The sequence below is a fragment of the Mustela nigripes genome, chromosome 13 (assembly GCF_022355385.1).
Source record: "Mustela nigripes isolate SB6536 chromosome 13, MUSNIG.SB6536, whole genome shotgun sequence".
Lineage (NCBI taxonomy): Eukaryota > Metazoa > Chordata > Mammalia > Carnivora > Mustelidae > Mustela > Mustela nigripes.
Genome location: NC_081569.1, coordinates 117192489 through 117215701, shown reverse-complemented (window position 1 = coordinate 117215701; position 23213 = coordinate 117192489). Strand labels below are relative to the sequence as shown.

At 42.2% G+C, this 23213-nt stretch overlaps 1 protein-coding gene across 4 annotated transcripts in view; it reads left to right on the top strand.

Annotated features, from left to right (window-relative positions):
* TDP1 (tyrosyl-DNA phosphodiesterase 1) overlaps window positions 1-23213 on the top strand; it is an 86014-nt gene that overhangs the window by 49932 nt on the left and 12869 nt on the right. For 3 of the 4 annotated variants that reach the window (XM_059373535.1, XM_059373536.1, XM_059373534.1), the window contains one exon: window positions 12836-12938. In XM_059373535.1, the coding sequence (XP_059229518.1) occupies window positions 12836-12938 (103 nt within the window). Of the gene's footprint in view, window positions 1-1586; window positions 1864-12835; window positions 12939-23213 lie in introns of those variants that run through there. The other variant, XM_059373537.1, reaches the window with a different exon arrangement.

Sequence of the window (23213 nt, the reverse complement as noted above, 5' to 3'; positions counted from 1 at the left end):
CTCAGATTCTGCTCTCACTACCCTACTCTGCTGTTGTGCTTAATTTTCAACAATAAGACTTTTTCTCTAGATTTTAAAGTTTTAATTTATAACTGTAATGAACAAAATAGTCTCGATAAATTGTATCTTCTGGGCCTTTGTATATTAGTCTCTTTTCTTGAGTTAATTAGATGTTTCTTGCCTATGTGACATCTGCAGGATTCAGTTGGGAGACATCTGTGGGCCATAGACAGACAGCTTCTTGACAGCAACAGGGTTTGCCAGGTAGGAAAGAGCTCAGATAGCCACGGGGTCGGGGAGTATGTAGAAGACCTTGTGGACTAGGAAATGTTTGCATAGACGTGGAGGCAGTCAGTAAATCAGTTCATTTAAAAGTAGCAGAGTCAGGAAAAGGCTGAAAAGCATAAATAAGACTGAAAAGCATAAATCTGGTCAGACTGAAGAGGTTCCTAAATTCCGGGCTGTATATTTACCTTGTGCTTAAGTAGAAAGGACACATGGATACTTTGAGAGCCTGGAAGAAGGTGTAAATGAGAAAGGGCATTTACACCATAGACAGGGCAGTCCATTTGGATCCAGAGCCCAGTGTGAAAGGGGCAGACCTAGGGAGATCTCATTGGAGGTAGAGGATGTGGAGCAGAGAAGTCCAAAATGCACGAGATTTCTGAGCCTGACTGAATGAGACTGTGGGTAGCGGGGAAGATGGGAGAGATCTGGTTTTCAGAGGGTAAAGGTATGCTGATAGGTTCTGTTTTTAAGAGTATTGGGTTTGGGTTGATAATGTGACATTCCAATAGAGAAATCCAGCTTATGGTTGGAGATATTAGTTGAATATGGTGACAGCTCAAAGCTGGTGAAGTCTGGGAGTCCTACTTAATCAGCATAACATTTGCTGTTGGTAAGCCGGACAGTAGAATGAGCCAAGGGCTGAGCCTGAATTTAGAGGGTTCATGGTGGGAAGGGCAGCAAATGAGAGAGAAGCTGAATAGTCGAGGGGAAAGAAAGCCAAGGAAGAGAGTTGGAAAGTAAGTGGAGAAAATCCTATCCATGCAGGAGAGAAGTCTAAAACGGTTTCTCCACCATGGCATGATCGACCTCTGGGGCCAGGTGACTTCTGTTATGGAGGTTGCCTTCTGCATTATTGGATAGTAGCATCCCTGGCATTTACTCGCTAGCTGCCAACAGCATGCCACAGTCGTGACAATGGAAAATGGCTCCAGACCTTGCCCCATGTCCCCATAGGGGCAAAAAACTGCTCCCAGATGAGGACTGCTCATCTCTCTAGAAAAATAAGGACTCTGAAAAGACCACTGTATTTGGCAGTTGCAAATATTGAGTGAGTGGAAGTCAGACTACAGAGAATTGAAGAGGGAGAAAGGGAAGGAAAGGAAAAGGAAACAGGACGAAGACCACTCACTCAGTACATCAGAAAGGTGGTGAAAGCAGACGCTTGGGCTCTAAACTCATCCAGTTTTTATGGGGTAGAGCCAGCATTTGTTCACTGTTCTCTTTTGATAGGTTGTCCTGGCTATTTATTCTTCTTTTATTATTATTATTATTAACATATAGTTTATTATTTGTTTCAGGGGTACAGGTCTGTGATTCATCAGTTTTACACAATTCACAGCATTCACCATAGCACCCAATATCCATCACCCAGCAGCCCTCCAGCAGCCCTCAGTTTGTTTCCTGAGATTAAGAGTCCCTTATGGTTTGTTTCCCTCTCTGGTTTCATCTTATTTCACTTTTTTCCCTCTCTCCCCCTATGATCCTCTGCCTTGTTTCTTAAGTTCCACATATATCAGTGAGTCTCACTGATATATGTGGAATATGATAATTATTTTTTCTTATTCTTACATATAAACTCAATAAGCTTGTCTTGCTCTGGGAAAATAAAGTAATGGTATTTTTACTGGGGTTAAATTAAAAGTACAAATAAATTAGTCCTGTGTGCCTTCATGTGTACAAATAGTTCATTACTTTTCAAATTTAATAGACTCTCTTTTTTAAGCAGTTTAACAAAAATCTGAGCAGAAAGGACCCTTCATCTCCCTTTCTTCTGTTGTTAACATGTTGCATTAGCGTGAGACCTTTGTTATACTTGATGAGCCACTATTAATACATTATTAACTAAAGTCCTTAGTTTAGGGGCACCTGGGTTTCTCAGTGGGTTAAGCCTCTGCCTTCGGCTCAGGTCATGATCTTTTGGTCCTGGGATCAAGTCCCGCATCGGGCTCTCTGCACAGGAGGGAGCCTGCTTCCTCCTCTCTTCTCTCTCTGTCTGCCTCTCTGCCTACTTGTGATCTCTGTCTATCAAATAAATAAATAAATAAAATCTTTAAAAAAAAAATAAAAAGTAAGACAAAAATGCAAATGTGACAATAGCAGTTAATACACAGCACTTACCACACTGTTTAATCCCTTTATTCTTCTGATAATTCTCATTCTAAACTATTAGATTCTCTAACTGTAGTATATCTATACTATTATCCTAATTTAACTGATGAGAAAAATAACTTAATCACAGGTAGTAAGTGGTAAAGCTAGAATTTGAACCCTGCAATGTACCTGTGCTCTAAGTTCTAAACCACAAAGCATACTATATATTACTAAAGCCTCAGACTGAAAAATGCAGTCACTGAAATTCAAAACTTAATTGATGAATAAAATAAAATATTAGTTGAAGCTAAAAAAAAGTTAATGAACTAGAAGAGAGAAATCTTGAAGAAATAACACAGAAAGCAACTCAGAGGCAAAGCAATGAAAAATAAAAGGCTGAAGACTGAAAGGGTCTCACATGTATTTAGTAAGAGTTATAAAAGGGAAATAAAAATGGTTAAGTTGAGGGGCACCTGGATGGCTCAGTCGCTTTATCATCCGCCTTCAGCTCAGGTCATGATCCCAGGACCCTGAGATCAAGCCCTACACTGGGCTCCCTGCTCATTCCTCTCCACCTGCCTGCCACTCCCCACCACGGTGCTAACATGTCTCTCTCAAATAAGTAAGTAAAATCTTAAAAAGTAAAAACAAAAAATGGGTAAGTTAATATGCTCAGAGATGAAAACCAGTAATCTTAGAGAATTGTTTAAATAGATCTTCAGACTGAAGTACAACAAATGCCACCAAGACTAAAAGTAATTCTACATCTATTGATCTGTTGTATATATATCTGTAGAACTACAGAACACCAAAGATAAAGAAAAATCTTAAAAGCAGGCTGAGACAAAAGGCAGATTTCCCACAAAGGAACAGTAATTAGATGGCAATTTCCTAATAGCAACAAATGAGTTCAAAGCCAATGAAAAAAATTCTTCAAAGAAATAGGAGAAAATAATGGCTGACTTAGAATTTTATTTTTTTAAGTTTTTATTTTTTAAGATTTTATTTACTTATTTGACAGAGAGAGAGATCACAAGTAAGCAGAGAGGTGTGTAGAGAGAGGGGGGGAAGCAGGCTCCCTGCTGAGCAGAGAGCCTGATGTGGGGCTCAATCCTAGGACCCTGAGACCATGACCTGAGCCGAAGGCAGAGGCTTTAACCCACTGAGCCACCCAGGCGCCCCCCCAACTTAGAATTTTAAATCTAGTTAAAATTATTACTCAGAAATGAGGGCAGAAGTAAAGGTAGTTTTATAAAAACTCCCCCCAAGTGCTTATTATCAGTGAAAAGGTTTCAAGAACTAAAAAAAGATACAGTTTAGGAAAGAAAACTAGATTCACTAGAAAGGACAGATATGCCAGGAAAAAAAGCAAGCAAAGAAGTTTGTAAACCTGTGGCTAACTCTAAGCAAGAATGATTCATTTCCAAGGCTTCAATATACTATTGGAACAACAATCCTGGAGAACATGTAAGAGATAGGACAATCAGAATTGGGAGTTCCACATTTTTCTAGTTGTTTAGGAAGATGAAAACCCCAAATAACTTTAGATTCAAGATTAGAAATGGACTATACTTTTTAAATTAATAGAAGAAAGATAATTAATAGAAGAAAAATAAAGCAAACCTGATGAATCTGATAGAAGTGAGGAAAAGTAGGCAGAGAAAGAAACATGGAAACAAGAACACATAACATAAAATAGAAAACTACAAATACATCAGTATGAACACAACACAAAAGCATTAAAGTCACCTACTAAAGTGGAGATTATCAGATTGGATTTATATGGTACATGCCTAAAAATGGAGAAACAAACATTAAAAGAGAAAGGACTTTTTAGATTCAACACCAAAAGCACAATCCCTGAAAGAACAAAAAAAAAATTGGTAAGTTGATCTTAAGAACTTCTGCTCTGCAAATAGAAGTATTAAGAGAATGAAAATAGAAGCCATGGACTGGGAGAAAATATTTGCGAAACACATACCTAATAAAGGACTATCAAGACACCAATGGCATTTTTCAAAGAACGAGAACAAATAATGCTAACATTTGTATAGAACTGCAAAAGACCTGACATAGCCAATGCAACCTTGAGAAAGAACAAAAAAGCTGGAGATATCACAATCCCTTAATAATCTAAACAATATACGGTACTGGCATAAAAACAGACATAGACAGATGGAACAAAATAGAGAGCCCAGAAGTAAACCCACATTTATATGGCCAATCTATGATAGAGTAGGCAGGAACATACAATAGGAAAAAGATAGGCCTTTCAATAAATGGTGCTGGGAAAACTGGACATGCAAAACATACGAAAGAATGAAACTAGACCACTTTCTCATAATAAATAAACTCAAAACAGATTTAAGACCTAAACTGAGATCTTAGACCATAAAACTCCTAGAAGAAAACATGAGCAGTAATCTTCTGGACATTAGCCTTAATGTTCTTCCAGATATGTCTCCTCAGGCAAGGAAAGCAAAAACAAAAACACTTGAGACCACAACAAATTAAACTTTGGCACAGTGAAAGAAATTAACAAAAAGGCAACATACCAAAAGAAGATACTTGCAAATGATATATCCAGTAAGGGGTTAATATCCAAAATATATAAAGAGTTCCTACAATTTAACACCTAAAAAACAAAACACCCTACAAATAATCTGATTAAAAATGGGAAGACGACCTGAATAGATACTTTTCCAAAGGCGATAACACAGATGGCCAACAGATTTATGAAAAGATGCTCAGACATTACTAATAATCAGGGAAATGCAAATCAAAGCCACGATGAGGTATCACCTCACATCTGTCAGAGTGGCCAGTATCCAAAAGATAAGAAATGATGTTTCAGCAAGGATGTGGAGAAAAGGAAACCTTTGTGCACTGTTGGTGGGAATGTAAACTAGTGTAGCCACTACAGAAGACAGCAGGGAGGTTCCTTAAAAAATCAGAAACAGGAATACTGTATGATCCAGTGATTTCACTTCTGGTTATTTACCCAATAAAACCAAAAACATTAATTTGAAAAAACAAATGCACTACTATGTTTACTGTAACATTGCTTATAATAGTCAAGCTATGGAAGCAACCTAAGTGTCCATCACTAGATGAATGAGGAAAACGTGGTATATATATATACAACGTTAGATTACTCAGCCATCCATTTGCATGGATGGACCTAGAGGGATTATGCTAAGCAAAATAAGTCAGAAATACTTAGTAAAGAAGACTTATTATATGATTAGATACTTTTATATGATTTATTTTCCTTATATGTGTAATCTAAGAAACAAAAACAAATGAACAAACAGAAATAGACTCACCAATAGAACTGGTGAGTGCCAGGGGGAGGGGTGTAGGGGGATGGGTAAAATAGGTGAGGAAGTTAAGAGGTACAAAATTCCAGTTATGAAATAGGTTAAGTCATGGGTATGGAAAGTATACCATAAGGAATATAGTCAATATTTAATAACTTGTATGGTGATATTTGGTAACTACACTTACAATGAGCATCTTGCAATTTATGTAACTGCTGAATCACTAAGTCTATACACCTGAAGATACTGCATTTCAATTATGCTTCAACAAATAAAATTCAATGCAAATTCTGGGTGTGATGAAATAAAAACTAAAATATCTTGATTAAAAAACTGGCAAAGGATCTAAACAGAAACATCACCAAGAGATATTAGAGATGGCAAATAAGCTTAAGAAAAGATGCTGCACATCATTTGTCCTTAGAAAATTGCAACTTAAAACAACAAGCTACCACTACACACCTGTTAGAATGACCAAAAGACCCCACCCCAAAACCCTCCAAAAACCACAATATCAAATACTGGCATCAAGAACTATCATTCTGTGGAGGGTTTCTGTGACTTTGAATGATTGTAGTACAGTAGTGTGGGGAGAAGCTTTATGAAGTAAAAGATTGAAGACTGAGATTTTTTTTGTACTATACCTGATGCAATAAGAAAAAGATAAAGGAAAAAGTAGAGCTATCTGTAATATAGGTGACATGATTATAAATAATAAAGTTGTTTTGTTTTTATTTTTTCAAGATATTATTTATTTGACAGAGACACACCAAGAGAAGGAACACAGGCAGGGGGAGTGGGAGAGGGAGAAGCAGGCTTCCTGCTGAGCAGGGAGCCTGATGTGGGGCTCAATCCCAGGACCATGGGATCATGACCTGAGCCTAAGGTAGACGCTTCAAATGACTGAGCCAACAAGGTGCCCCAATAATAAATTTCTATGTTAAAAAAATATCAAAAGCACCAAATAGCTAGAAATAAATTTAACAGAAGTTGTGTAAGACAACTACACTGATAACTGTGCGTAAAACACTGCTGAAAGAAATTAAATACATGGAGCTAGATACAACGTGTTCATGGATTAGAAGATTCAATATTGACATCAGTTGGTCCCAGCTTCTTTGATTTCATTACAATCCTGATCAAAATCCCAGTAGTGTTTGTTGTAAAAAAAGAATCAGCAAGCTGATTCTAAAATTTAAAAAATTTGAAAATGCAAGGTATTAAGAATAGGCAAAGCAGAGAGAACAAGCTGATTGCATAATTTACATGTATATATACAAAAGATCTAAAATAGCCAAGATGGTCTTAAGATAGTTACAGTACCTGTTTGGAAGACTTGGCTTAAAATGAGAGTAAGACTGTGGTAGAGTTTAGTAGGTATTCTAATCAAGGGAATAGAGTCCAGAAATAGATGTAATTAAACACTTTTGACAAAGGCACCAGCTTTTCAGTAAATGGCGGTTAAGGCAGGTGGATATCCATGCTGAATAAATAAACCTTGGTCTATCTTAAGCCGTAAACAAAATTAATCTCAGATGGATGATAGACCTAGGTAAGAAAGCTAAAACTATGGTGTGAAAACTGAAGAATATTCTCATATTGACATTGGAGTAGGCAGAGGTTTAGTAGATAGCACAAAAATGCACTTGACCATAAAAAAAAAATCAATGTATTTTTGGGCTTCAAAGATATTTTAGAAATTCAGTTCGTCAAAAGATACCATTTGAGGATGGATAAAGAAGGCCTTTCTAAACAAGACCTCAAACTCAGATGATGGTAAAGGAAAAAAATTGCAGCTTAGATAAATTGTCTCCGCTCCCCAAAAAAGGAAGAAAGCAAGCAAGAAAGACCTGAAATATAAAAGTTCTCATTAGCAGCTTCAAGAAACTGGGAGAACATTTGCTGCATAATTATAATATATGAAAAGCACCGTGAGATAAAATAATGGCTCCTCAAAGATGTCCTAATTTCCAGAGCCCGTGAAGGTAGCAGATGGAATCTTAATGAGGGAGATTATCGGAGAAAACCCAGCATAATCACAAAAGCACTTACAGGTGGAAGAGGGAGAAGTCCAGAGTGATGGCGATAGGAAGAGAACTGCACTGACCTTGGCCTTCGAAGGTGGAGGAATGGAGACACAAGGATTCCAGGTGGCCTCTAAAAACTGGAAAAGACAAGGAAATGAATTCTTCCTAGAGCTTCCAGAAGAAATCCAATCCTGCCAACACCTTGATTTTAGTCCAGCAAGTCCCATTTTAGACTTCTGATCTCCAGAAGTGTAAGATAATGAATTCATGCTGTTTTAAGCCACTTAATTTATGGTAGTTAGAGCAGCAATAGGAAGCTATGCATACTGGTTATCAGTAAAAGAGACAAGTAAACCTAGATGTCCAATAAGTACAGTTAAAAACACTGAGTACCACTAGTAATCAGAGAAATCAAATTTAAATGAGATCTGTTTTACCTATTAGATTAGCAGAAATTTTCATAGATATTATCCATCCAGTCTTCTCAAGAATCCAAGAGTCTCTTATTCATTGTTGGTGATAGTCTTAATAAGAAAGATGTTTGAGAGGGAAAATCCATCAAAATTAATAAAATAATAAAGATTATTTCCTTGTGTATACCTGTATATAACTTGAATCTTTCACAGGGAGTATCTTTCCATATCACTTGTGAAACTATTTTTCAGTGCATAAAGAAACCGAGTCCAAGGGCAATACAAAAAAACCAACAAATGCAAAACAGAAGATGCATGTTGAGAGTGGGGAGCAGGAAGGGGTGCAGGGGGAGAGAGACAGGCATACTGCCTGCCGGATTTTAGGCTGGGGTGACAGCAACATTAGCTAGAGTTAATCATTTTCCCTCCTCATCACACAGCTGCTCTGTCTACATCTTCTCTCACATCTGTTGCCAACATTCTGTTTATTGCATCTGTCTGTGGAAGTATCCGTACCCCCCACCCCCGGTCCTCTAAGAGATGTGGCTAAAAGCTCAGTCTGTTAGCCATGTCTGCACTTATGGTGCAGCTGCTGCCTGGATTAAGTACTCATCATGAAAGAGATGTTTTCCATGGACACACGTGCCCTTAACAGTCATCTTGTGGTTTTATACACCTCCTAATCGTCTTGAAACAAGTACTTACGGTGGTGAGCATTTGGTAATGGAGGTAATTGTCAAATCACTGTCATAAACTCAAAACTAGTATGGCAGCTATTCTTCAAGTACTAATTTATATAAATAAGATTTTTTTTAATATTAAAAGTAAACTCATTGAGCAGCATAAGTAGGTGCTCAGGCCAGGATTGGAGGTGGCTGATGATGTTACCAGCCTTTAAACTTCTAAAAATGCATGAAGCCAGATGGGCCCACAGGTCTTCTTCCTTGCTCCCTTCTCCTTTCTTGCATGGCTGTTTAAACACCCCAGCATGTTACCATGAACATTCAGGCAAACACCGCTCAGCCGTGAGTTCCCAGTGAATAGCATGAATTTAATATTTCTGGTTTTGGAATACATAGGTAGAGGGCAGCTATCTGGTTAGGAGGTGGATGTGTCTAGTCATTGTAGACTGTTGTCCAGAAAGCGTTTATGGCTTCATTGGCCAAAACCCCCCCTCATTCTAGGGACAAGAAACTGATGCCTAAGAAGAAGAGTGCCTGAGCATGTTGCTATTAGTGCGGAGGCCAGGACAGAAATCTCTCCCACTTGGGGGTCAGGGATCTTTTCTGAACATCTGCCTTCTTCATGTACCTTACTTGGGTGGCATCCTTATGCTTTCCTTGGACTTTGTTACACATTAGCAGTTTAAATTTACTCTTAAGGTTTCAACTTCAGACAAAATTTCCGTATTCTGGATGAGTTCAGGTCTCTAGCTAGCAGGCAGGCTTTACAAGCTGTGACAGGGTAACCTACCACCAGTTGAGCTCTTTGTCATTAAGGGCCTTGTGAATTGCCTAGTTCAAGAACTGACCATAGGTCCACTTAGCTGGTGGCTCCAGAAAAAACTTTACCCTGTGGTGGCTTCGTAATGTGTCAGTATACATAGGCTGAACCACGTTTTCCAGAATACCCGTTCTTTTATGTTTCTGGTTGGGGTGGAGCCCAGAGGAGATTCTTGTTGGAGATTTGGAGGGCACATGTGATGTAGCAGTCCTTTTTATCACCTAAATGTTGTGCTTTTGAGCCAGCTTCCCTTGTTAGCAAGAGGCAGCAGGGGACCAGCAACTGCTGTATCTGCTCCAGGTTCCTGCTTTACCTCCTCTAACCCCGGCCTCACCTGGTGCGTGCACACAAGCCCCCCCAACCTTCCCCATTCCAAAGCCAGAGGCAACACAAGCGGACATGGTTTTAGTCTCTACTCGTGACTTCAACTTGTTGCCTATGGTTCTAGCTTGTGGCTGTCTGTCTTTCCTGGATACTGCTAGCCCCGAAGATTTTAAACTCCAGCTCAGGGCAAAGGTGGCCCTTACAGACTGCCTTAGAAACTCCTGCAATTACAGAAGTTAAACTCCTGTAAATTAATACGTATTCTGTTTCATACACACTCATCTAGTGGTTTTGCTTCTCTGGTTAAACCATTACTGCCACGCACCTGTTCCCAAGGAAGTCACTGTATTATTCACCTTACGTAGCAGCTTAAACAGTTTCTGTGGGACAGTACAACTTTGGACATCCAGGATCCCATCCTCTGGAATTCTCCAACTTTCAGAATCCTTCCATACTCCTAAAGAACAGAAAATAAACTAAAAGCCCCAACCCTCTTTGATGAAGCATCATTTGACACTCAACAACAACAGAATGGACCCGAGCACTGGCAGAGGAGAGAGCAGCTCCGTCCAGCAGGAGGCAGAAGAAAACTGAAAGGACAGGGATCAGAGTACAAGTGAGCCTGAGTAACAGCAGGGGCCACAGCTAGAAGTCAGGAAAGGCAATAGACCTAGATCCTGAATGGAAGAGAAAAGCTAGAACTCCTCTGAAGTTTTGGTAGTAAAAAAGCTTGTCCTAAGCAGCCCTGTGATCTTATGTACCTCACAAGGCACTGGGTTTCTGCTGGACACTTGGAGATGCCCATCTACACCACATACACCACAGGCAGTAGGGCTGGAGTTTGGTAAAAATACCCCTTTGTCCTGACTGCCCTGGGTACCAGTGATCCACAGTGTGTTCAGATATAAAAAAATCATTAAAGATGCTCTTTCAAGGAATATTGACTTATCACCTAGACAGCGTACAAGTGACTTTCCGTATAATTATTCAGGATATAGTTAAATGTTCCAGATGCTTGGGATTTTATTAGATGCTGAATACAAAGGAGGGCGTGGAGGAAACTTATCTGAAGAGCTATCTTCGTGGTCTCCAGTAATCTTTACCTTGTAATAAGCCCTCCAGTTGTTGAAATGACTAGTTAGTGAAGAAAGAAAACAGACCTTCCAGAAAGTGCCTCTGGCCTGTGATGCTTAGGTGTTGCAAGTCAAGGGAGCAATCAGGTGGTGACCTAGAAAGTGGGGAAAATACTCAATGGGAGACTGCTTCCACCTCACCTCAGTGGCTGGTTGTGCCATTAGACCTGTGGCTTTGCCCAGGAGGTCACCGTGTTTTACTAATGGACTAATGGGTGAGAAACCTACAAGCAAGCTATCCTCTTAGACTTCTAAAGAAAACAATTTTCCTGGAGTCATAATACCACTTTACTGTGAACTTCCCCACTCCCCCTGCTCTTTCCATCTTTGTGATCCATCAGATGGTGGTGTTCATGATTGTGGCTTTTGAGCAACAAAGTAGAGTTTCTTGTTTCTCAGTATGGTCTGTTAAGGATGACAGGCAAGTCTGTCCATGTGCTTTAAGTTAGCTTCATTGTTTCAGCACTTTTTTAGCTGTGATTTCCATAGTCCTTGTCTATTCCCACAGGACCCTGAACAGAGATCACACTTTTCGTCTTTCTTGGTTACTGCCTCTCTCTGATTCTGTGATTCCTGTGACGCCGGGTTAGCACTTGCTTCCAAGAATACTTGATGCCCCAGTGATCTAATTTTGAAATAATTCCATTGTCCTTGAAGTCGGGCTGTAAGAGTCTGAATAGCAAAGAATATCCCCTATTCTAAAAATAAGGGAATTTGGGTGAGCCTCGTTGGGGGAAAAAGCGTTGTGGTGGGTTTATGTTAATTAACGGTGGGTGAGGGTTCTCGACCTAGTTTGGTGCAGGAGAGCATGTTTCTAGAGCTGATGCCTCAGAACTTAGGTCTGTTCCCTATCCGGATTACCTCTGGGTCTTGATCCAGTCTGGGTGCCTCCCTTCCGGTCAGGCCCAGGGCTCCTTCTTCTGCATCCTGTGACTCGTAGGCATACCTGCGACTCTCGGCCCACGTAAAACAAGATTCTGAACACACCATTTCTTTCTGGATACAAATGCCAGTCTGCTGCCCTCCTCTGTTTTCCTTAAGGTTGAAAGTAGAATTTAGCACTTCCTGGCCTAAAACCAAAGGCAGAAGAAAGGAATGTGAAGCTTAAGATACTACCTAAGATCATATTGACATAGTTTTTCCTTAAATACTATTTTGGCATATAATAAAATCAGACCTTCCAGCTACACCAGAGTCCAGGAAAGAAAGCACTTTAGACAGAGAAAAAAAAAATCTAAAAAGGATAATTATTTTAATAGCTGTCCTTGGGGAAAACACAGATAAGGGTAAAGCTGCCCCAAATTAACAATTAGGTAAATGCTGGGGATTATAGCACAGCAGGATTTAGTATTCCATTTCTTTTTTTTTTTTCTTTAAAGATTTTATTCATTTATTTGACAGACAGAGATCACAAGTAGGCAGAGAGGCAGTCAGAGAGAGAAGAAAGCAGAGAGAGAGGAGGAAGCAGGCTCCCCGAGGAGCAGAGAAACCGATGCGGGGCTCGATCCCAGGACTCTGGGATCATGACCTGAGCTGAAGGCAGAGGCCTCAACCCACTGAACCACCCAGGCACTCCTAGTATTCCATTTCTAAAACAATGCACAATGCTGCCAAAAACTGAATGAATGTGATTGCAGCTATCTGTGGTTTTGACCGATGTACTTGTAGCTGTGAAAGTTTGACCTGAGCTGAAATGCCTCACTGAGTCAGCCCTTTCTGTGTCCTTGTCCCTGCAGCGCGAATTTGTCCAAGGCTGCCTGGGGAGCGTTAGAGAAGAACGGCACCCAGCTGATGATCCGTTCCTATGAGCTTGGGGTCCTTTTCCTGCCATCAGCATTTGTAAGTTCACATTTGAAACTGCCTGAGTGGTCACATGTGAAGCAGGTTGGATTTTTATGTTCTCTTCTTTTGATCATGATGACCTGCCCGAGGGCAGGAGGTGGCAGGGCCAGGGTTCTAACCGAGAGCCTGTGCTCTCAACTGCTGGCCTGTGCTAACAGATATATTTAGCACTCACTATTCTGGGTGCCATGAGATTGCTGCTCTCAGGAAGCATACCTGATGACAGACTGAAGATAATTGCGTTGGGTAAAGTTAATCACATGTTTCACAGGATTTAAATATTGTTAAGATTCATTACAAGATGGTAGTGACAGGTCACCAAAGGGATGAGTCAGGCAAGAGCAAGATGTTCTTTTGGAGGAGGTCTTTGGAAGCTAGAAGATTTAGTAGGGCGCGGGGGAGGGGGTTGGTGGGGGAGGATGCCTCGAGTTTAGGCTAGGCAGAGAGGAGAGGGAAGGGCATCCCATGTTGGAAGTGGCATTAGCATAAGTCAGGAGGCAGGGACGCTCACAACATCTGCTTGAGAAGGAGGTCAGAAGGTCACAGAGGCCCTGTGCAGTCAGACTTACTGGTAAGCCTGCTAGAAACACCCCACAGTGGAAGCTGTGTCTCTCTCTTGAGGTGCCTAGCCCAGCCAGCTTGTCTCCCACCTTGGAACAACTCTTGGTTTCTGCAGCTAACACCAGACAGTATGGCTGCTTTTCATGTAGGGACTGGCTGTGCAGGCCTTCTGATTTCTAAACACTAAAACCACTCTTGGCCCAGAGAGACTTTCCCACTCGGAGGGGCACACAGACCCCAAGACCACCTATCTTGCCCCTCACATTCACTCACACATTTGGTGGAATGCAGTCAGAACTGCCCACACAATAAGATGGTTAATGCTTTTCTTTGCCTTTTTTCTTTTCTTCTCCCCCTTTTTTTTTTCGCCACCTGCTATAGTTGAACTTATGAGAACACACACATGATGCAGCTCCATTGTAAACCGCTTGGACTAGACCAGAATATTTAAGGGAGTGCTGTGTACTTGTCCTCAGGCTTCAGTCCAGACCCATGTGACATGTAGGCATAGTCTGGAAGGTTCCAGAGAGCACACCACTACCACCACCACCCCAACGCCAGCCTGACCGTATTCTACTATCCCTCCCTTCTACACTCCAGAAAAAAGTCCTCTTCTCCGTCTCTCTCCTCCCTTTGTCAGTCTTCATCCTTTTCTTCTCCAACTCAGAGTTTTGCTACAGAGCTGTCAAATAAGTTTCTCCTAAGGGTAATTATCGTGAAATTCTAGCACATTCTGTTTGTTTTCTACAGAGTCAGAGCAGATTCTTACACTGCTTACAGCTGCTTTCCCCTTCATTTCCTTGGAGGTAGATGGTTCCCCCTTTGCTATAGACAAGGATGTGACTTTCCTAGGGTTCCACAGCTCAGTGGGCTCCAGCTCTCAAGCCACCATCTCTAACTGATCCCTCCTGTGATCTTTCAGCTTTATCACAGAAAAATAATAAATTCATAACACTAGGGTAATAATGGTAATTTGGTGTGACTAGGTGTGACTATAGTGACCATAGCTTTGAACTAAGGCCAAGATTATTTCCCAATAATAAGGAATAAATCCCATATCTCTCTTGTTTGGCTTTGGTTGTCCATGTCTGCAGAATTCTGGACATTTCTAACTGTGCTGACTCGATTACTCATCATGAAAATGATAATGTGAAAGACAACTTAAGGTCCTCTAGACCCTGCTTAGCTAATTTTTACTTCTGATTCTATTTCTGACTATATGTTAGCGACAGCTAATAGAAGAAAAAATAGGCATAATCATTTAGAATCCCCAAATTAGACTATTCTATACTATTACAATAAGAAGGAGCCCCCATTATAGTACTTTCTCGATAAGAGATTCAGTTATATATAAAGACTATCAGGCAAGAATATTAAAAATGGATTCCGCCCTCCTATGCTGTGCTGATAGATTTAAGGGTGAGGCTCCAAGCACGGTGACTGTGTAATTAACATAGTGACTGAAAAGTCAGTGTTTTGTCGAGCAGTCCGGGTTTCTTGGCCAGATCTTAGAACAGTGCTACAAAGCAGGCTTTCTCTGTAACACTAGTAAGGACCCAAAACCATCACTATCTTGTCAGACACCCAAAACTTTCACTATCTTGTCAGACATTCTCTTTTCTGGGTGGATTCTCTGTGTCCTTCACTGAACTATAAATTATTTGGGCAGGGTGCCAAAATGAGGCATGTGGACAAAACAGAGAAGTATTTTATCTGGGCGCCTGGTTGGCTCAGTGGGTTGAGTATCCAGCTCTTGGTTTGGGCTCAGGTCATAATCTCAGAGTTGTGGGATCGAGCCCTGTGTCGGGTGGGATCGAGCCCTGTGTCAGGCGGGCTCTGCATTTGGCAGGGTGTCTGCTTGGAATTCTCTCTCTTCCTTCCCTCTGTCCCTTCACACCTCTCTCTCTCTCTTTCTTTCTCTTTCTCTCAAAAAAAAAAAAAAAAAAAAATGTGTTAGACCTCGCCCTCCCAAGAAGCCTACTAGTCAAGCTAAGCAAGAAGGTCATTCTAAAAAGGTACTTTCATTGAGAGATGTCCAGGTGCCGAGACCTGTGAGAGAAGTAACTGGCCTGAGTGAGCAGACCCCCAAGGGCTGAAAGTGGGTATTTGGATCCTTTTCATTGCTCTTGACAGAAGCTAACTTGAGCTTCCATAAGCCTACAACAGAGCTGCTGAAAGGCATGTCATGGAATCAGTGGCACAAGACGGGGGGCGGGGGGCAGAGTGGGCCACCCTGGGGCCCTGAGCAGTGTACCACCTGTCTGGGGGCTGCCACTGGTAACACCTCCACGGTGGCTTGTCCCCTCATTTGCCAGTTATTCCGCATTTAAAGACTGCTCAAGTTGTCTGCTTTTTACACCTCTGTACGGCCCTGCCCCTGTCCTGTAATAGTGGGCCTGTTTCCCAGACAAGGGCAGATTATTGTGAGCTAGGAAGCCATCCCAGAGGTAGCCACTGCCTGAGGGAGTCACCCGTGAGTGAGTTGATGTGTGTTTTATCAGTCTGTATAAAACCATGTCAGGAAAATTGCAACAGAGGAGACTGTCCTTAAGCTACTCTATCACTTACTGGTGTGTGAAGCTTGTGGAAAACCAGTAGACCTTTGCTTGGTCTCTGCAGAATTCACAGAATTAACATATAAACCATAAGGGTTTTTTGTTTTGTTTTATTTTGTTTTTAAGATTTTATTTATTTATTTGACAGAGAGAGATCACAAGTAAGCAGAGAGGCAGGCAGAGAGAGAGGAAGGGAAGCAGGCTCCCCGCTGAGCAGAGAGCCCTATGCGGGACTCGATCCCAGAACCCCGAGATCATGACCTGAGCCGAAGGCAGCGGCTCAACCCTCTAAGCCACCCAGGCACCCTAAACAAGGTTTTGACGCTGAGGGCAGCCTAAAGATCTTTGCCACAAGGTGATTTGTCGTTTTGCTGAGGTAATTCGAACACAGTGAGACATTTAACTTGTGAAGGAGAGACTATGCAGCACAACTCCATAGCTCCCTCCTCAGAATGTCTCCCAGACTCGTCACTGAACATTCCGGCCCGCCTGGAATGATGCAGTCACTCTGTTCAGCTCCACCAGCTCCCCAAGCCTCCAGTTCAGTAGCCCTGGGAGTGGGAGGAGGAATGAGATGGCATCTTCATTCTCATGAATTTCATGGATAAGGTCAGAAACGGATTATAGTATGTGATGAGAACTGTGGTATAGGGGGTTCACGGTATAAGGACTCTGAGAAAAGGAGCATGTAGTCTGCCTGGGGGCCTGGGGAAGGCTTTTGTCAGAAGATGACATTTGACCTGGGTCTTGAAAAATGAGTTACGAGCTTAAACCCCCATCAAGGGAGATGAGGCTTCCAGCCAGAGAGAACAGTGATGTTGTATTTGAGGAACGGCAGTCCATTCCACGTGCCTGGGAAGGCGCTGGGATGTGGGCCATAGAATTTGAGGCTGGACTCCTGTGCCAAAGGACACTGGCAAGCAGGACCCACTGGAATTATACTTTGTCTCATGTGGACAGTAGAAAACCACTAGTTTTTTAAGCAGGATTAATGATGTCATTGGTAAGACATAAGATACTTCTCCAATTATGAGTATAATTTGTTATATTACTCAAAAGGTAACTGAAGATAAGGGCCTTGTGAATCTCACCAAAATCCTCTTCATCACTTAAGACATACTATTATAAAAGTTTAATTAATGATTACTATTACTGTCATCCTACCGTCCTAGCTCAAAGTGTACAGTCATCTCTGGTGACTCTTTTATACCCAAGTTTTGCTGCTTAATGCTGCTTGATAATCAGTCACCTCTGGCCATTCCTGCTGCCACTGTGTCAAGGGTGTTTCATCTCCTGGTAATGGGATCCTCCCACCATGCTTCCCAAGGCAGCCTCCAAGCTGCTCTGCACCCAGCTGCTGGAGTGTCTTTGTAGACCACACATCAGGCACATCACCCACCTTCAAATCTCGTAAGATAGAAGCCAGGCTCCTTAGCATGACCTGCTGTTCTCTTCATGTCCTGACTCCTGACTCCCCAAGCCTAACCACCTCTCTCTCTTTCCTGGGCCTCATGTTCAGCCATACAGAATTTGTTCCTACTATAAGCCCATCTGTGTTCTCCAGAGAAACAGAACCAATAGGATATATAGATACATATAGAGAAAGATTTATGATGAGGAATTGGCTCGCATGATTTTGGGGCTAGGAAGTTCTAACCTCTATCAGAGAGAGACCCAGGAGAGCTGGGGGTGTATTTCCACCAGCTGTGGAGCCTGACGGTCTGAGGATCAGGAGAGTTGATGCTTTCAATCCCGATCTAAGTTTGGGAGAAGACCCATGTTCCAGCCAACAGAGAGCAAATTCACCCTTCTGCAGCTTTTTTGTTATAGTTAGGCCCTCAACAGATTGGGCAATGCCCACTTACAGTGCGGAGTCAGAGGCTGTCTGCTCTATTCAGTCCACTGACTCAAATGCTAATCTCATCCAGAAACACCCTCAGAGACCCCCCAGCGTGACGTTTAACCAGTTATCTGGTATCCGATGGCCCAGTCAAGTGGATGCCTAATAACCGTCTTGCCACCATTCATCAGCCTTAATCTGTATCAGGAACAGTACCCCTACACCCCTAAACCCACCTGCCTCCCCTCTCTCCAGTCTAGGTGCCCCTCCTCTGCATCCCACAGCTTTCTAGAATGCGACTCATCACATATCCCTTGTATTATCATTTACTTGTGTATCTCCTTGACTGGACTGTGAGCTCCTTTCTCCTAGGGCTTGGTACATCTGTTCATTGATGTTGCTTCCTTTCAGTTCCTAGTGTACACACTGGGCTTTGTGTGATCATGGCAAACAGGGAGAAAAGTGGCTGTGCATACCACAGGGATTTAGCCCAGTGGATGTTGTGTGTAGTAGGGGTTCAGATGTGTTCGTAAGCAATTTGCAGTATAGAATCACTCACCTGTTTTGTTGAAATTAAAGCATGTGTGCACACACTTAGTCCGATGCGCTGCTTGCAAATGCCTATCCCTGTGTGTTTAATAGATGTTCTTAAAATTTCTGTATCTGTTCATTTCAAAAAGGTTACTAATGGGAATGGGTTTGTTATAAAATGAGGCCTTGTGTTTCCCTCTTCAGTACTAGTAAGACATGCCTTTTAAATGTTTTTGGTTACAAGTTTGCCAAAAAGACTTAATACCCAGTTCTGTAATCATTTCTCTAACTGGACATCATCCAGAATCTGGTTTCTTGAGATCAGCCTACCTTTGTATTTCTTAGAGAGCTCCATGTCCAAAACACCCACGTTTCTGAGTGATCAGCAACTGGAGTTGCCACTTTTGTCCTTCCCCAGTAGGCCATCCTGATCCTTGTGTTCCAGAACACTGACTTGAGATTAGCATGTACAAACAGTTGAGCTTTGTGGCCAGAATGAAGAGTCTCAGACATTGCTGAGGCAGGCACCTGGAAGGTCCCACAGCTCCTGCACTTTACCCCGGCCATAATAAGGACCTGTCACTCAGGAACCAATAGTTGCATGGCAGGACATTCTCTGTGGTCTGAAAATAGTGGATAAGAGCCACCATTTTTCATTCATGATTCTAGGCTCGGTCTGGAAGCGAAGTCTCTGGTAATCAAACATTGATTTATTCACATTTTTTTTCTGCATTTAAGTGAATGAATCAATAAACCTACCATCTCAGGGTGACTCTAACGTGCAGTCAATAGCTTTCCCTTTGGGAACACTTTCAGGAGCTTTGGGGATTAATATCAAGGGTACATTTCACTGTGTACGTGCTACGTAGCACTTAGCTATTGTTACACAGGTGCTTAAAGACTATTCTTTTGAGATCTGGTATCAATTTATCAAGTATATAATTTTTCTCGGGTTTGTCCCTTTAAGTGTATTTAACTTTTAGATTAGACTCTAATTCATTTAGGTTCAGAAAAATTTGAATATAGGAAAGATCCAATAATTTCAAAGATTGGTAGCTGTGTTCTAAATCCTCAGGTTTCTGTGAGTATATTAGGGAGAGGCAGGGTTTCTATTTCAACTTCATGCATTTTGGTGTTTATGGAGCACATACTTCGTGAGGCACTAAGTCCTGGACTCAAGCCTGCCTAGTACTTTGTGGGCTACAGCTATTGCTGCCTCTGGGGATAAATGTACGTAACCATCTGAGAATCCTCGGTCAAGGTCCAAAATGGTTTACTCCACACAAGGGTAGCCTGAGTTTTCCTATACTTGCTTTAGGGCTGAGGGACACCTCAGCTCCTTCCAAACCCTAGATGTGTTTGCCCCTAAGATGGCAGCTTCTCTTTTCTGTCATTAGAATAAAAAATGCTTGGGGAGCCTGGGTGGCTCAGTTGGTTGAGCCTCTGCCTTCGGCTCAGGTCAGGATCCTAGGGTCCTGGGATCCAGCTCAGCAGGAAGTCTGCTTCTCCTGCTGACCTCTCTACTCTCGTGCTCTCTCTTTCATTGTCTCTCTCTACCTCTCAAATAAATAAATAAAATATTTTTTTTTTAAAAAGAATAAAAAATGCTTCAGTCAAATCCATAAGAACTTTGTCTTCAAGTCTCTTTTCTCTGTTCTGTTCACAATAAAACTCTTATTGTCTTTTGTTGCCAAAATTTATATATATATATATATATCCGCCACAAGTATTTGCTCACATCATGACTGGCTCTGGCTGGAAGAACTAATGAAATTCACAGAAGCCACCACCTTGCTGCTCCCTCCCCTCCCCACATGGTGTCTGACCACTGGCCATCTCTTGAGGGTACTCAGTGTTTCCCATGGGGCTACAGCTGGTCGGTACTGTTTCACGTGGAATTTTCGTTAAAGTTTTCATGTTCTCCCACTCAGCTCCATTCTGGTATTCTATTCCTTCCTCTTTCCTATCCACATCCAGTTGCCACATCCTGTCCTCTGCCCTAGCAAGAGTTTTGCCGCCTGCTGCTGTGGGTCATTGTCTTCTTCCCTGGACTGATTCCATCGCTCCCCATCTTGGCTACGGCTACACTTCTGAAGCTCTTTTTGCCCATCTGCCAGGGTCTGCATTCCCCTTTGAACCTGCAATGTCTCCTCTTGGCGCACGAGACTATGTCCAGAATCCTTTGTGGGACAGCAGGGCCCACCCTGACCTGGGACAGCATGGCCCCCCAACATCTGTTCCCACCCCTCTCCCTACATCCCCTACACAGCCAGGGCTCTAGTCACCTGGGAGTGCTTGTTAGCAGGTGGGTGAGGTTGGCTGGGGCACCAGTAGCACAGCTGCCACTTATTAGTTGTGTGATCTTGTGCTACTGTTCCTCGCCTCCATTAGGAAAGTGAAATCATGTGGAAAGACAATGTAGAAGAACATGTTGGAGAAATACCAGGGACCAAGTAAAGGAACTCTGGGAGCACCCTGTGTTAGAGGAGCCAAATGACAACAGAGTTGGGGTCCTGCTTATAAGCTGTTGGGCCCTAGGCCTGTTACTTCCACAGGCTTCCTTTTTCTCAGTGTGACGTTGGAGAATTGAGAGTTCTTGCCTACGAGTCGTTGGAACAGTGCCTCGCACTTGGCAGGTACGGAGCAGTTAGCAACAGCAGCACCAGCTCGGAGATCCAGCAGTTCAACAGGAGATGGAAGGCAGAGGTCAAAATTTTGACCTCATACCCGCAGTGATGGGATGCTGTTCCTTTTTCTCCTGAGTGTACTCCACCCCATAGACACAGCCCTTTGCTTATCAGAAACCCACCCTTCTTGGGTCTCATGGGCCTACTCTCTGCTCCATGAAGCTTTTCAGCCCCCACCTGGAAACACAGTTGATCACATGCCATCTTATAGGCAGGACAAGACAGCCACCTCCCTGTATTGACACCTCCTTGTCCATTAGTCCATCTTTGATTAAGTGTGCTCCTTCTAGAAGGCTCACTGTCATTACTGTTTTATCCAGGAAAACTTGATGCCTTGTATATAGGGTTTTACTGCTTGAGGATGCTAATCGGATGCAACTGAAAAATAAATGATATCTCTGAGATTTGAACATGTTTCTTGTTCTCTGTGCTGGAGTTTCTTGTTCTCTGTGCTGGAGCTAAGCCGCTAAACTTAATCCGTCATGATGATAACAGCTCTTTTCCTCCGAGAGCTGATGAAGGGAAAAGCCAGTAATTTCTCAAGTGTGATAGATGTCCACCCTCTCACCTGGTGTTTTATAAATATATTGTCTTAACTGTCTTTTTAAGTATCTGTGCCTGGGAGGGTAGCTTCCTCTGTTTTATGAAATGCCAAGTGATACCACTGTGATATATAAATAATGATAATTAGACGACAGCTTCAAATTATCTGACATCCAGATTGAAGGGAAAAGCAGTACTTTTTTTTTCCCCCTATAATACCCTAGAATTTAGATCAGAAATGGCATTCAGGAAAGCTTATTACTTCCTGTCAGACATGGATGGCTCAAAGCTTCTTATATGTGAAGTAAGACACCACAGAACAGGCGCATGCCAAAGCACATTGGGACATCAGATCTGGGCCAGGCCGTAAGGAATTCTCCATCCTTTGTTTGAAAATAACAGAAATAGACTAGGAGCCAAAGAAGAGGGAAATTGTTTTTATCTGAAAGTCCACATAAAGTATTGAATGTCATTAAATGACTTCATTTCCCATCCTCTGGCCTGTTTTCACAAATGTCAAGAACCATGGTTTCCAGACATTGGTTCCTCCTGATTTGGTCTGCTTTAATATCACCTCTTAAATTTTCAAGGAATTCTTCCTTTGTTGTGGCTCCTGGTGGGTAAATGTGAGACTGTTTGTTCACTTACTTGAAGGAACAGAAGATTAACAATCAGAAAGGGAGGGTTTGATTTCCAGCCTTACCACTTAATAGCTGTATGGCCTTGGGCAACTATCTAACCTTCATTTTATTTCCTCCCTTATAAAATAGTGATTTTATCACAACATCCTGGATGTACATAATATACTAATTTACATCCATGTGCAAGTCATCATTCTAAATAACTTACTGTCAGCATACCATTTAATAAATAAGGAAACCCAGGCCCAGAAAGGTTAAGTAATTCACCTCTAGTCACACAGCAGATCAGCAATATGCTCAAGGAACAGGGTAAGATTAGCCTCCGATCCAGAACTTGTTGAAGGTAAGCTGTGAGTAGGAGCACCAGTGTTCACTGTTGTGGAGATGACCCAGCAGCCCTCCCCAGGGTGGGAGGAAGTGAGGGCTAGGGGACAGGCTGCAGTGTCCCCCTTCAAGTGTCCTTGGTCTCTCTGCCCCCTTCCTTCTCTGGCCTCACATATCCCTGATCTTTTATTTTCCTTTAGTCTCTTTCAAATCCATTTCCTTCCCTTCCTACTGACCCCACTTTCCTCCGAGTTCCCCTCGTTGATATCTGCACTTTTGCTATGACTCCAGTGTTTGTATCCCCATTACCATTCACTCATCCATCTCCCATTGGTGTGGCGACAGCTCTCAGTCTTCTGGCTCTAACAGTTCCCTGACGGATCTGTTCTCATCTGTGCCAGTCTGCCTTTGTAGTAGAACTTCTCGGTTCAGAAACATGCACCTCCTCACTGTATGTCAAAGTGAGGGCCACCCACTTGAATCACTGGGGTCTTGCGATGCTGTGGGTTGTGACAGATAACCAACTGAAACAGTGTAAGAAAAAAGGCAAACACAGAGCGTGAGTGTCTTGCTTCAGGCAGAGCTGAATC